Raw genomic sequence first — 13,934 nt, 5'->3', positions numbered from 1 at the left:
TACCCTGCCTTTAAGACCAATAGAACATGTTTTACATATTTCAAATATCTTAATGCAAAAAAACAACAGATTTGACAAAAAAAAAGGATCACTTGCTTAAATGTAAAATCTTGAACTTAAACATTAAAAGGGATAGTTCACCCAAAAATGAAATTTCTGTCATCATTTACTCCCCCTCCACCTGTATGAGTTTCTTCCATTGAACTCTGAAGAGGATATTGTTAGAATGTTGGTAAACAAGCAGGTCATGGTAGACATTGACTTCCATAGTATTTTTTTTCCTATGGTTACCCCTAACTGTTTGGTTACCTGGTAACTGTTACCAACATTCTTCAAATTATCTTTGTTTGTGTTCAACAGAAGAAAGAAACCCATACAGACTTTACAGGTCTTTCATTGGGACTTTAAAGTAGTAGTAGTACAGTATATAAATGATCCATGTTGGTCCTCAGAACACATCACAGATGGGATTTTTGTTCTCAAGAACTGTAATTCCTTATATCCATACCATCCTTACCCTGCCTTTCATGCTCCCGCTATGTTGAAGCTTTTGCCCCAGTGGTACTAAAACATGGTGGTTCATTCTCAGTTGCCTTTGAATGGCATGTTGGAAAAGTAAAGATTGCTCAAGGGCTTCGCAGCAAATAATTAAACCAATCTATAGTCCCCTCACTGATTTCCTTCCTGCTCCTGATACAGCATTTGTACAAAGCACATTTGTACTTAGCGCTCTGCTCCCGGGGGTAAAACAGCTGAATGAGAGAATGCCATGAATAACAGGTAAACCCACCTCGTCCTCTGAGTACATGAGATATTCGGTGCGGGTGCACATTGTCATGTTTGTTCACTCTCTTTTACCCTTGTGTGTATTTACTTCATTACCCATGTTGATTCCCCATGGTTTTTCCTGTTCCACCCCATATGCAGCAAATCCTGTGTTGTTTATACTGCTTCTGTGTAAGACAAAGATGCACAATTGCACACATCCTAGCAGTCGGGTTAAACAATTAGTGTAAGAACTTTTGTTCTCCCCCTCAAGTAAAAAGGTAATAGGAAAGTATCCTCTTGGTTTAATAGATGTTGAAGAAGCCCTTCATGAATACAAAACATGCCGGTCATGTCGGTTTTCTTGCCCTTCTACCTCAGATGGCCAAGACAGACATCACTTACACATTCCCTGTGTGCATTTATTGAATGTTGGCCCTAATTTGCCGGAAGTATAATGTGTTCCTGGCTCAGCATCTTCTTCTTTTTTTTTTGGTCCTCAAACAGCATTCCTGTAAAAGAGTCACATTTTTGACTAGGTGTAACCAGCTACCTCACAATACAATTCCTAATGCAATACATGTCATAATTCATCTCATTACTTTTTCAGGCTAAGAAGCACTGGTTTCAGAGTTTAGACTTTTTTTAATTGAACACATACACTCTGATTGGGTGTTTAAATCTTTTCCAGATGTTGGTGGTTTCTTTGAGGCAGGAACACTGGTCAAGTATAATCTGGTACCTGAAGTGGTGGCTGCAGCTTCCAGCCTAGATGAGAAGAGCGTTATCCACAACCTTCCTGTCGAGACCAACATGACACATGAAGACCTTACCTTCAGCTTCAGCACCTCCACTTCTCCCAGCCTTCTAGTCTATGTCAGCTCGAAAACCCAGGATTACATGGCAGTGGTGCTCCGTCACAATGGTAGGATATTGGTCACTCTCAAAAAGAGGGTTTTATAGCAATTCCACAGAAGAACCATTTTGGATTCCCTAAATTAGCTTTCAGTGAACAGATCTTTTCTGTCCACTCTACTAACTCTAAGGAACTTTGCAACTTATGTGAACTAACTCTCATTCATTTGCAACTTTATGTCAACTAACTCTTATTAATTTGCAACTGCATGTTTACTAACTATGGTTAGGGTTAGTAGAATAATGTTGCGTACTTGTAAAGTCAGTAAAATGCCTGTAAGTCTGAACCAAACTCTATTTTTAACATCATATATGTTCAGATTAGCTTTTATTGTGCCGCCTCGCACATTATTGTTGCTTTCAGTATGAACAGACAAATTGCGAACCCATTGCATCACACCTGGTTAGTCTTTGTTCATCATTAATGCAGGATGCTGATGCAATATACACATCTGTGTGTGTCTGTAAGATCGTTCTGCAGCAGTTTTGAAACTGCACTGTAATAATAAAGGAAATTTATTGCAGCAGGCTGAATTGCTTTTTTAAGTGGAAGCGCAACAGTAAGAGCTAATTATATGACAAATGGCAGAGCGCAGACAATTACATCCCTGTTTGTTTGGCATTAGCACAGCACTGTGATCCAATTCTTTTTGAGTTTGGAAGTAAAACACATCTGGTGTTTAAAGAAAAAGACCCTCATTCCCCTCAGGGACAGGATTTCACATTGTACACAGTGACTCAGATGTACTGTTGTTTAATTTGTAGAGTGGCGTTTTCTCTAAACACCGTTTCATAAAACCCAAAGTGGGCATACAAGACTGGTGTTACTTATTCTTTGTGTTAAGCTGCCTAAACCCACATAAAATTTTACCCTGTAGCAGAGATGGGACCAAGTCACACATGTGCAAGTCTCAAGTAAGTCTCAAGTCTTAACCTTCAAGTCTCAAGTAAGTCCCAAGTATTTTTTTCTTGGGCAAGTCAAGTCAAGTCAAGTCACAAGTTATGTCAAGTCAAGTCAAGTCAAGTCCTGTAGTAAGTCAAGTCAAGTCCAAGTCAAGTCACCTTATTATTGTAATTTTACCTGCAGAATCTGATCTTAATAAAGTTAAAAGACAAGATATAAGTAACTGTCAGTAAATTAAAATAATTTGGATTTGCATTGTAAATACTCATGTTCAGTAAACATGGAATAAAACAAAATTGTAACTTCATAAAATTATTTTTTTCACTTCTGCCAACAGTGTTTGAAATGTTTTACATTTTCAACATTGAGTCCATAAAACAAATAACAGCTAAACATCCAACAGACTCCTCTCTGAACACCTCTCTCTCTTTCTCTCTCTCTCTGTAACACAACTGACATGACTTTCAGCCAAGTATGGTGACCCATACTCAGAATTTGTGCTCTGCATTTAACCCATCCAAAGTGCACACACACAGAGCAGTGAACACACACACACACACACTGTGAGCACACACCCAGAGCAGTGGGCAGCCATTTATGCTGCGGCGCCCGGGGAGCAGTTGGGGGTTCAATGCCTTGCTCAAGGGCTCCTCAGTCGTGGTATTGAAGGTGGAGAGAGAACTGTACATGCACTCCCCCCACCCACAATTCCTGCCGGCCCGGGACTCGAACTCACAACCTTTCGATTGGGAGTCCGACTCTCTAACCTTTAGGCCACGACTTCCCCTCAAACACAGTTTACATACAACATTAAACTTTCTTACATTTCTCCTCTCTCTCTCTCTCTCTCTCTCTCTCTCTAGTTCAAGTTCAAGTTGCTTTATTGGCATGACATTTGAGTTACAGTATTGCCAAAGCATTTAGATACAGAATAAAATATAAAATATGATTACAATAAAATACAATACGATCAAAATAGCAGCAGCAGATAATATTTCTAATATTAATAATAGTAATTATATACAATTAAGAATATAAAATAAAACAGTTGAATACAATAAATTATCCCTTTCGTATGGTGTGTATGGTGTATAAATATTTAGCAGCTATTGTGACTGCCGTCTCATTCTCTCCAAGTATATAGAGTAGTTTCTCTGAGTCATTTAGAGACAAGAATGAACGATTCAAAGCTTCAAACTGTGAGAAGAATGTTTCTCTTGTAGTGCTGTATTTGGGACAGACAAGAATGAAGTGTTTCTCATCCTCTGTTTGATTCAGCTCACAGTGTTTGCACAGTCTCTCTTCTCTCGGTAGCCAGGATCTTTTATGTCTACCAATCTCTATTTCCAAATCATGATCACTGAGTCGATATTTTGAAAGTATTTGTCTTTCTTTTAATGGCTTTAGTGATAAGTAATTTGCCAGTTTTGTGGTTCTGTTTAGGGCCGAATAACACTGGAGTTTGGTTTGGAGCTCAAATTCATTTTTTCATTTTTCATCTTAATTATACTTCAGATTTTTGTCAATTAGTTTCTGAATGTTGGGGTTGTGATTGGAGTCAGACTCAGTTTGGGTTTCCTTCATCAGGTAAAGCACGAGTGTGTTTCTCTCTCTCTCTCTCTCTCTCACACACACACACACACACACACACACACACACACAATCTCTATCTCAGAGTATATCCGTAAGTCATTACCTCTATTACAAGGTATTGCACTTGCAAAATATAAGATTCGAGAGAGTCTTGTTTGCAAGCTGAGCACGATGTGGCCTATCCCACCATTTATGCGCCACCGGTATGCGCGCTCATAATGGAAGCAACGCGGTCGCGATGCACACGCGGTGCGACGCGCTCGTTTTTTTCAATCGCGTCCGCATCGCATCGAGTTAAAAACATCTCAACTTTTCAGAGAGCCGCAAGGGCACCGCTGGTCATGTGACAAGAACCAATCAAGCAGCTTCATCCTTTCCCGTAACAACGTTGAAAGCTCAGCCAAGATGAAGGAACAGCTGATCATAGCTGTATATGGATTGTCATTTTTAAATAAATTTAGTAGCAGAGCTACTGCAAGCGATTTTTAGTGCTGCAAATCCATTTATCCTTTGCTTGTCATGGAGAGAGCGCGTCATGGTTGCTTAGCAACGGCAGACCCCTCAGGGGAGCAACTGCCCGAGCGCTTTGGAAACAAGGAGAAAGCGGCGCGCCTAGCGATTTCCACGCGTTTTTAGGCGCGAATTATTGACGACAAAAGCGATGACCCTCGGTACCCCTCAAGCTGAGATGTTGCTGTGATATGATATCTGATCTAAGTGGGCGTGGTGTGCGTAAGGTAGAGAGGGCATGACTGATGATAGTGTCCTGATCCAGTCATGACAACGCGATTCTCAGCCTGCGCTCCAGCTGAGTAATCAAATTTATTTTTAAAAATAATTTATATATTTTATATTCAAACTGAAAACATGATGTGATTAACACTCAAGTCATTCAAGTCATCCTGTCTCAAGTCAAGTCAAGTCCCGAGTCTTTAACTTCCAAGTCCGAGTCAAGTCTCAAGTATTTTATTTTTTGTCAAGTCAAGTCACAAGTCCTAAAAATAGCGACTCGAGTCGACTCGAGTCCAAGTCACCAAGTCACAAGTCCCCATGTCTGCCCTGTAGTCTCTGAGCAAATTTATCTTGCTGACCTGAGCGGTAACCCAAGTGAGGAAATGTTCTTCATGCAGCCTGTGCACTGTTGCACAGGAGAGTGCTGTGGAGGTGAGTGTTGTCAGGGTGCAGAACTGATGCACAACTCTCACTCACGCAGGCATTCTGCATCCAGGAAGACTGCAATGCGAGTAAGATCTGGATAAATGTAATCTTTCTGTCTCATCCTGTTTCACTCAGGTATGCTGCAGCTGCGGTACAATTTGGGTGGTCTCAGAGAACCCTTCAGTATTGATATTGACCAGAGAAACTTGGCCAACGGGCAGTCCCACACCGTCAACATCTCTCGGGTGGAGAGAGACATAGAAGTCCAGGTGGGAAACACATGAAACTGACCACTCTTACAATCAGTATCATACAATCAATATCATAGGTCAAATCATGTATCATCAAAAAATATAGAAGTTAGCATTTTTACTTCTAAAGCAGCATCTTGACTGAAATTAAACCTTATTAGGGACTGATTTCAAACACTCTACATGGGCAACTACTTTGATTGCGGGTTGTTATCTGTGCCATACAAATACTGTCACGTTCGGTGATACAGGAAAACAAGGAGAGATCCAATTGCAGGTATGATGTTTATTTGAGAGCAAATCCAAAGGGGTAAACAGTCCAGGCAGGGTCAAAACCAGAATATCCAACAAACAAGAAAACAGAACAGAACACACGGCAAGGGCAAGACTACGGATAGTATCAAACACTAGACAAGGACTCTGTGACACAGACTCAGACAGACCGGGTATAAATACACAGAAGAATGATGAGGGAACTGGAGACAGGTGGGGAACAATCAATTAACTCAAACAAGGAGGAAGGTGACCAAATAAGGGAACAGGAAGTGATAAGGTGACAGACACCGTGGAAAAGGAGGACACCTAGTGGAAACCCAGGGAACACAACCCAGACACTGTGACAAATACATTGTTATATGGAATGGCACAAAAAAAATCACAGTTAATTTCACAGTAAAGGCGGTCAGTACCAACTAGTTAATAAAAGAGCCAATTTTGTAATTAAATCAAATGATTTATAATATTATTATGTTTGTTGTTATAATAATATTATATTCATCATAAAATGTAATTATTTATAAGAGAATAAACTTTTATATAGTATTAGTTTTATATAGTACTTTAATAATCATCAAACAAATGTATATCTTATAAAATTACAGTGTACAGCTATTTGGTAAAAATGCTGATTTTGAATGAGGAAATATTCTGTTGACATTTTATTAATCTTTTAATTTAATTTAATTTTAATGTATTAATCGTTTTTTGATTTTTGTTTGATTTTATTGTTAATATATAATAGTAATAAATATTAATAATAACAATAATGTTTATTTTTAATTATTACATATATTGGATAAAAGTGCCCATTTTGAATTAGAAACTACATTATGGAAGAGTTTTTTTTTACACATTTTTTTTTTTTTTTTGGGATCAACTTTTTATTTATTTTTTACACATAACAAATAACATAACAACATCCATTCAGGATAAAACGCAAAAACAACAACAATGGACATATAATCAATTTACATATTCCAATAAGAAAAAACAATTATTCTTTTATGTAATCCAGTATTTAAAAAAAAAAAACAATGCCAAACATCAGTAGTAATAGGTTTGGCCCTATTAATCTGTGCCATTGTAGATTCACAGGCCACTACCCCAAGAAGACTATGGATGGAAGAGTATATTATTGATAATTTTCAACACAAAAAAATAAATAAATAAATCAAAATAATAAAATTATTTTCATTATAATAATATGAAAAAGATGTGTAAAGATATATGCATATATTATGTAAGAGTGCCCATTTTGAATTAGGAACTATAATTAAATTATTTCATGATAAATGATTTATAATACAATATGTATAATACATTTACAATAAAGTACCATATATGTTTAATTAAAATAAAATGTATTTAAATATGAAATCTTTGAAGCCCCATACCGCCATCGATGCATTTTGTTCCATGAAGGATATATGTAATGCTGCAATCAGTTTTAGTCAAAATTAAGTATTTTAAGATTTAGTAATGATGCCTAAAATTGATGCCTAGATAGGCAGCTTTCTTGATTTTGTAACTGAATGTATATCTCAAATATGCGGGTATGTGAGTGTGTCTGTTACCCAGGATGCACTGCATTAGTCTCACAGGCCCAACTGGATAATTGAAAGCCCATATTGATCTCTGAACTGAGACTCATGTTGAACTGTAGATTTTATTATGTTCTAAATGGCAGGAAACGCAGCACCTCGAACCTGAAATGATAAAGCAGTGATCAAGATCACAGAAGAAAGTGTGGTCATACCAAGTTGCATTTGAGGACAGATGAAAACTAACTACAGAAGGGTCAGGGACTTTTCAGTATCATGTCAAAGGCGTGTATTTGCTGGCCGGGACTCTCCTCGCCCCTCACCTTCGCTGTAAGACATGTCCCAAGGGAATAATATTTAATGACAGAGGTGCAAAGATCATGTCAGATATACTGTGACCTTGTCAGCAGAAAAGTCTATCTTTCTATCTTTCTTTCTTTCTTTCTTTCTTTCTTTCTTTCTGGTCAGTCTATGTCTTTGGCTCCTGCTTTGTTCCATGGTCCTAAATCAAATAATCAAATTCCCGCTGTCTGGACGGATGAGGAACAGCACAGATAAGCCCGTGGGCATGAGGCTTAAAGAAGGGCTATATCTCTTTTTAATTCTGCCTTATTTCATTTCTTGCTACACAAACCATAGCCCTTTTACCCTGTCTTTATAGCCCCTGGGAACCCCACTGACATTGCAGCAAATAGAAACCTAGAGCCATCCTTCAGACAATGATCTATGTGTATAAGGGGTTTAGGTCTGTGTGTGTGTGTGTGTGTGTGTGTGTGTGTGTGTGTGTGTGTGTGTGTGTGTGTGTGTGTGTCTGAGTGTGTGTTTATGACACTAGGGCAACTCTCCTTTATTTTCTTGTCTGTATAGCTGTGTTGAGTGTCCATCAGCACTACTCAGGCACATACTCACACACACACACACACACACACACTGCATGGCAATCAAGCAGGTACTTCTAAGGTAGATCACGTAGATGTGCAAATTAAAGGCAGGTTGCCTACAGATATGTTATATTTGTCCAAGCCTGATAGGTTCTGTTTAATGGGCTTCTTCGTAAATGGGTCACACTTAGCTTCCTCCCGCCCGAAAACGGGCGAAGCCTTAAAATTGTACTTTACTTTTTCCCAGGATAACCATTCAAATATATTTTTGTTCTATAATGTTTTCTGATTATTATTTAGAATTTTTAGATTTTTTTATGATACTTTGCATTAATTATATAATTTTTATGAGCTATTTTTTCCATTAGAATTAATATATCATTTTTTATTTTATATTTATTTTTAAAAAAAAATTCAATAAATGCAGCATTTCACATCAAAATAGAGTGCCAGCCTAAAAAAAAAATGTTCCAGGAGAAGAACTTCATCTAGTGGCTTTAAAAAATAGCCACTTTTGTGTAATGTCCTGTACCAGCCTGTAGGCTGTCTATAGCTTCCTATATATCCTATGTAGAAAGGCTATTTGATTCCTTTTGTTGTTTTAGACATGATTTCTCTATCTTATTCGTTTTTTTTATTTAGATATACATTTAGATATTCTAAAAGATGATTACTTTATTTTCTTAACAAAAATGTTTAGATAAGTATCAGGTTTTGCATTATGATTACAATCAAACTATAGCATTTGGTTAGAAAGGGAACACAATGTGTGTGTGTGTGTGTGTGTGTGTGTGTGTGTGTGTGTGTGTGTGTGTGTGTATGTGTGAGTGAATGTGTGTGTGTGTGTGTGTGTTGCATTTGAGCGAGAGTCTCTTTTTGTATTTTTTATTTATTTATTTTTGCATATTCTCAAAATTTGCTGTTGCAGTCTTACCAGTCTCTCTCTTTCTCTCTCTTTCTCTCTCTCTCTCTCTCTCTCTCTCTCTCTCTCTCTGTGTGTGTGTGTGTGTGTGTGTGTGCATTTGAGCAAGTTTTTTTTTTCATTTATTGATTTTATGTGGAATATTCTACAAATTTGCTGTTGCAGTCGCCAGTTTATCTGTGTATGTGTGTGTGTGTTTGTGTGCGTGGGTGTGTGTGTGTGTGTGTGGGGGGGGGGGTCTTATTTGCACTCTTGATGTTCTAGAGTGTCACCCCTTCATTGCTGTACACTTTTTTTCAGCACAGTTGCTGATCTGTAGCTTGTACCACCAAAAGTTTCTCTGAGTTTTCCTATTTTTTCGTATTTCCCATTCATTTCCTATGTCGCCCGTTTTCGGGCGGGAGGAAGCTAAGTGTGACTTTTTTTTTTACGACCCTTTAACATATCAGAATCATCTCCTTGATTTTTTTGTGTGTTCATATAGGTAATACAACAAAAGTCACCAAGTTTCATACCCATCCGATGAAGCAAAAAAATTAAACATTTAAAAACGTTCAAGTTTTCGCCCGTTTTCGGGCGAAGAAGCCCAGAGGGTAGACCAGCAGGTTTATTAGGGCTGTTAAATTAGCTTTTCTTTTCAAATTACAGATTATTAAATAAATGACAAATAACATTAACTTGCTTGACATTTAATACATGTCCACTTGTCCACTAAGCTTTTATGACAATAATAACAATAACAAAAACCAATTTTCAATATCAAAAGATTTTTTCAACATCATCATTTTTATTCATTAGTTTACAAGATTTAGATATTTGGGATATTTGGGGAATTTGGGGTTTGTAGGTTTTGTTGTGTTGTGTGTTTTGTTGTGTTGTATTTTTCTGGAAACGTTGCTACGTTTTTTTTTCCAGCATTCTTTGATGAATAGAATGTTACAAAGAACAGCATTTATTTAAAATAGAAAACTTTTGTAACATTATTAATGGTTTTACTGTTAATCCATATATATATATATATATATATATATATATATATATATAAAAAACGAAATTATTAAAGTTTTAAAATTAAAATAAAAACAGAAAATATAAAAAATATTGATAAAATTGTATTGCAATGACACTGCAGAATACTGCTATGAACATCATTTCAAGGCAGGGACATCTCATTAACATCTCATTAAGATGTTTTATAATGAATGACGATCTGCCGCTGGAATTTGTGATTTCTTTATGTTGATTGGTCATTGTGGTTTTTATCAGTCATGGAAAGTGGCCGTGGCAGTGTTCTCTCAGACATGACGCATTCTAATCTGTCGCTTCTCCACGGCACTCTATTCATTCTAGTGAAATTACAAAACAAAATCCAATTGCATCCCCACTACTGATATACATCTACTTATGCAGAGGTATAACAGATGCCGTTTTGGTTTATTGAAATCAAAAATTATATTAAAGGTTAGAGCCTGGAACTCCATAATATAAATGAATCGTCACAGGTTGATCAGCCACACTGATATTATTGCATATTATTGTTTACTTACAGTCCTAATTGTAATGATATTGTTTTTATTTCAGTTTAAAATTATATTAAAGATAATAAAAATAATTGTTCTATTACAGACCTGTGGATTTATTCATCAAAACAGTCAAAGATTGTGTTAAATTATTTTTGAATTATTGATTCCAGTTTTGCATTTTAGATTTCTGTGATGCAGGTTTTGCCCACCTGCGCTTTTTCCAGAAGAGTAAAGAGATTGCTGGGAAAGTAATATGATGAGAGACAGTAACATCAGTCCAGCTGACCTTTCCACACACCCACGCCTGTGATATTTCTTTTGAATGAAACATCACACCCCTGAATCAGACAGTAAAAGGTCAAAGCTTAACTAAGAGAACAACCATGTGGGAAAAGCAAAGAGATGTACTTGGATCTTCTAGAAGTTTTGGAAGATTTTTTTTAAACCCTAAGGCAAACAGCAGAGCACACTTTTATTTTGGGATGTATTATTAATTTAGATTAATGAATACTTTTGGGGTTCCACCATCAGATCAACTTTCTATCAAAGTAATGTGGTGGACCTTGCACTTTTTTTTATTATTGCATTAAGCCCCTTTTTCACTATAACTGACCAGCAACAGTCCAGAAATCATTCACTTCCACTGGAGAACACTAGGAGCTGTGTATTTGGGGGGAGGGGGTAGTATAGCCCCAGTCTTAGAGGCCGGGGCAGGGGCTGGGGCCACGTCCTCAGAGGCTGCACTGCCATGGCCTCCTGAACTGTCGGATCCGCCATAGCCTCCTGAGTTCCCCAATGGTTTGATACGGTTTGATTTTTCTTATTTATTAATCTTCTTAGTTGTTGTTGTTCATTTGGTTGATATTTGAGTAACAGGATGTCATAACCTATCAGCAGCAATTTTGATTTGGAATGTTTCAATATCATAAAAAAAAAAAAATTCACATTTCCAAAACTAATTTCTTAGAACGACTCATATCTGTTAACTCCCACTCTCTTTTCTATCATTCTGTTATTTTTTCATTTATCTCCATTTTCAATATCTCTCTGTTTGTAACTCTAAGTTATTCTCTCAGTGGGGTTGCGGCTATAACTCAGCTTGTGCAGTCAGAGCAGCAGACGCCCCAGGGGGATCTGGCTGTCGCCTCCCAGGCCGAGTGCCCCTTCTCTGGGTGGCCGCAGTGCAGGCAGGGCCCTGTCAGATAGGAGGCTCGTTGGATGGAGATGAATTATAGGCCCACAGCAGGGCTCATTAGCACTAGCCGAGTCAGAATGGGGCCGCAGCACCACAAGGGACAGTCCCTCTCTCCGTCTCATCCCGCCATCCCTGCTGCCCATTAGTTTCAGATGTAAACAGGTTGAAAGCAATTTAATTTGGTCACATTATCCCATCGACGAATGGCAACACACCCTCCTCCATTAGCAGCGGCAGAAACACAAGCCCACGAGGTCTTCTGAGAGTGGCCAATGTAATTGGATAAGGTCTGGAGACTGCCGGCAGCATTGAGGGAGGGCTTCCCCTGCTTGATTTACACAGCACAAATGCACCTGGGAGGCGTCTGAATAAACATACTTGCATTTATCAATCCGCCACATCAGTGGAACAAATTAGAGCTGAAATATGTCAGACAAACGCTATTGTGTTGGAGTCTCCGTTTCTTTCTTTAAGGCTAATTTGTATTCACGGCAGTGCACAGCGATGAGAGCACCACTTTCACAACACAGAGGAGTCTGAGAGAGCTGCCATATCTTCAAGCACAAAAAAGTAATTTAACGGAAATAATTCTTTTTAATACCGAGGCTGAGATGCCTCATGCTAATTAGAAGTGCCAGTGAATCAGCAGAAACAGGGTAATTAAAGCTGTCACCGAATGTGTGTGTGCATTTGTGTGTGGTTGCATTCAACTGCTGCTGCCTTACCCCATATCAGCATGATCTTTGGACTGAAAAATAAGAAGAATATTTTTTCAATTAGGCCTGTATCAAGACAGGGTTATCATTAACTAGATCTAATACTATCATAATTATTTTATTAATTGAAATAAAGCTGAAATAAAATATAAATATTCCCCTAAGAACTTGAAATGATAACTAGAAAAGAACTGAAAATAAATAACTAAATATGAACTCAAACTGAAACAGAAGTAACATTAAACATGACAAATTGACAAAGTAATTTCAATGAAAACCGACAATATACATAATATTAGAATATTAATAAAAACTATAATGTATGTAAATAATACTAATTATTATACTTCAAATAAAGCTACTTTGTTTAACAAATGTAAATGCATAAATGAAAGTGAATATATATATATAAACACACAAATATGAATCTAATGCTGGTCGAACCCTGAACTTTTTAAACTCTACAGGTACACCTGGAAACAAATGTTTAAAATGTATATTAATAATAATAAAATTACCTATATTGTGCAGTTTATTGTACTATATATTCAAAATAAGTAAAAGTAAATTGTCTAAAATTAGTTTTATTAAATTAAATTATAATTATTATTTATTAAATAATATTATAATGGTTATTAAATACTTAAAAAAAATAGTAGTAGTAAAATACAGTACAACGTATATTTTAATTAATTGTTATAATACTTTGTTATATAATGATGTTTTAGATCAGTTATATATAGTACATTATATAAAATGTATACATTTTGTGAATATGTAACCAATCAAAAAACCCTCTTTTTAAGAGGTAACAGTGATTTGTAAATGGTGTGGCGCTTGTATGTTCAGTGATGTAATATTTAACCAGTAGATGGCACCATTGCTCACTATAGAGAAATATGCATGGGCATGAGCATTTTGCACTTGACCACCAGCAACAGACATTTGTATATAATTTAACTTCTGTGTCTTTCTGTTTTCTTTTCTTACTACCTGTCTTTCTTTTAGCTGGATCATTATCCTCCCGTCAGCTACACCCTCCCAGAAGCATCAGACACACAGTTCACCCTGGTCAAGTCACTCTTCCTGGGTAAAGTCTTTGGTAAGTGCTCTCTGTTCCTTTGCAAACTCCCCCGGGCTTGGATTAACCTGTAACCTCAAATGATTTTTGTTTCACTTTATTAACAACAAATTGCATTTGTGAGTTTGATTGTAAGACATGAGCATAGGTTGACGATTACATAGTATCCACAGAATATTTTGGTAACACTTTACTTAAAGCCTTTATGTA

At 36.9% G+C, this 13,934-nt stretch overlaps 1 protein-coding gene across 1 annotated transcript in view; it reads left to right on the top strand.

Annotated features, from left to right (window-relative positions):
- LOC132115624 (contactin-associated protein-like 2) overlaps positions 1-13,934 on the top strand; it is a 46,213-nt gene that overhangs the window by 11,221 nt on the left and 21,058 nt on the right. The window contains exons 4-6 of the mRNA XM_059524040.1: positions 1,457-1,690; positions 5,471-5,604; positions 13,652-13,745. Of these exons, the coding sequence (XP_059380023.1) occupies positions 1,457-1,690; positions 5,471-5,604; positions 13,652-13,745 (462 nt within the window). The remainder of the gene's footprint in view (positions 1-1,456; positions 1,691-5,470; positions 5,605-13,651; positions 13,746-13,934) is intronic.

Source organism: Carassius carassius, chromosome 35 (assembly GCF_963082965.1).
Source record: "Carassius carassius chromosome 35, fCarCar2.1, whole genome shotgun sequence".
Classification (NCBI taxonomy): Eukaryota; Metazoa; Chordata; class Actinopteri; order Cypriniformes; family Cyprinidae; genus Carassius; species Carassius carassius.
This window is presented reverse-complemented; position numbering and strand designations above follow the sequence as displayed.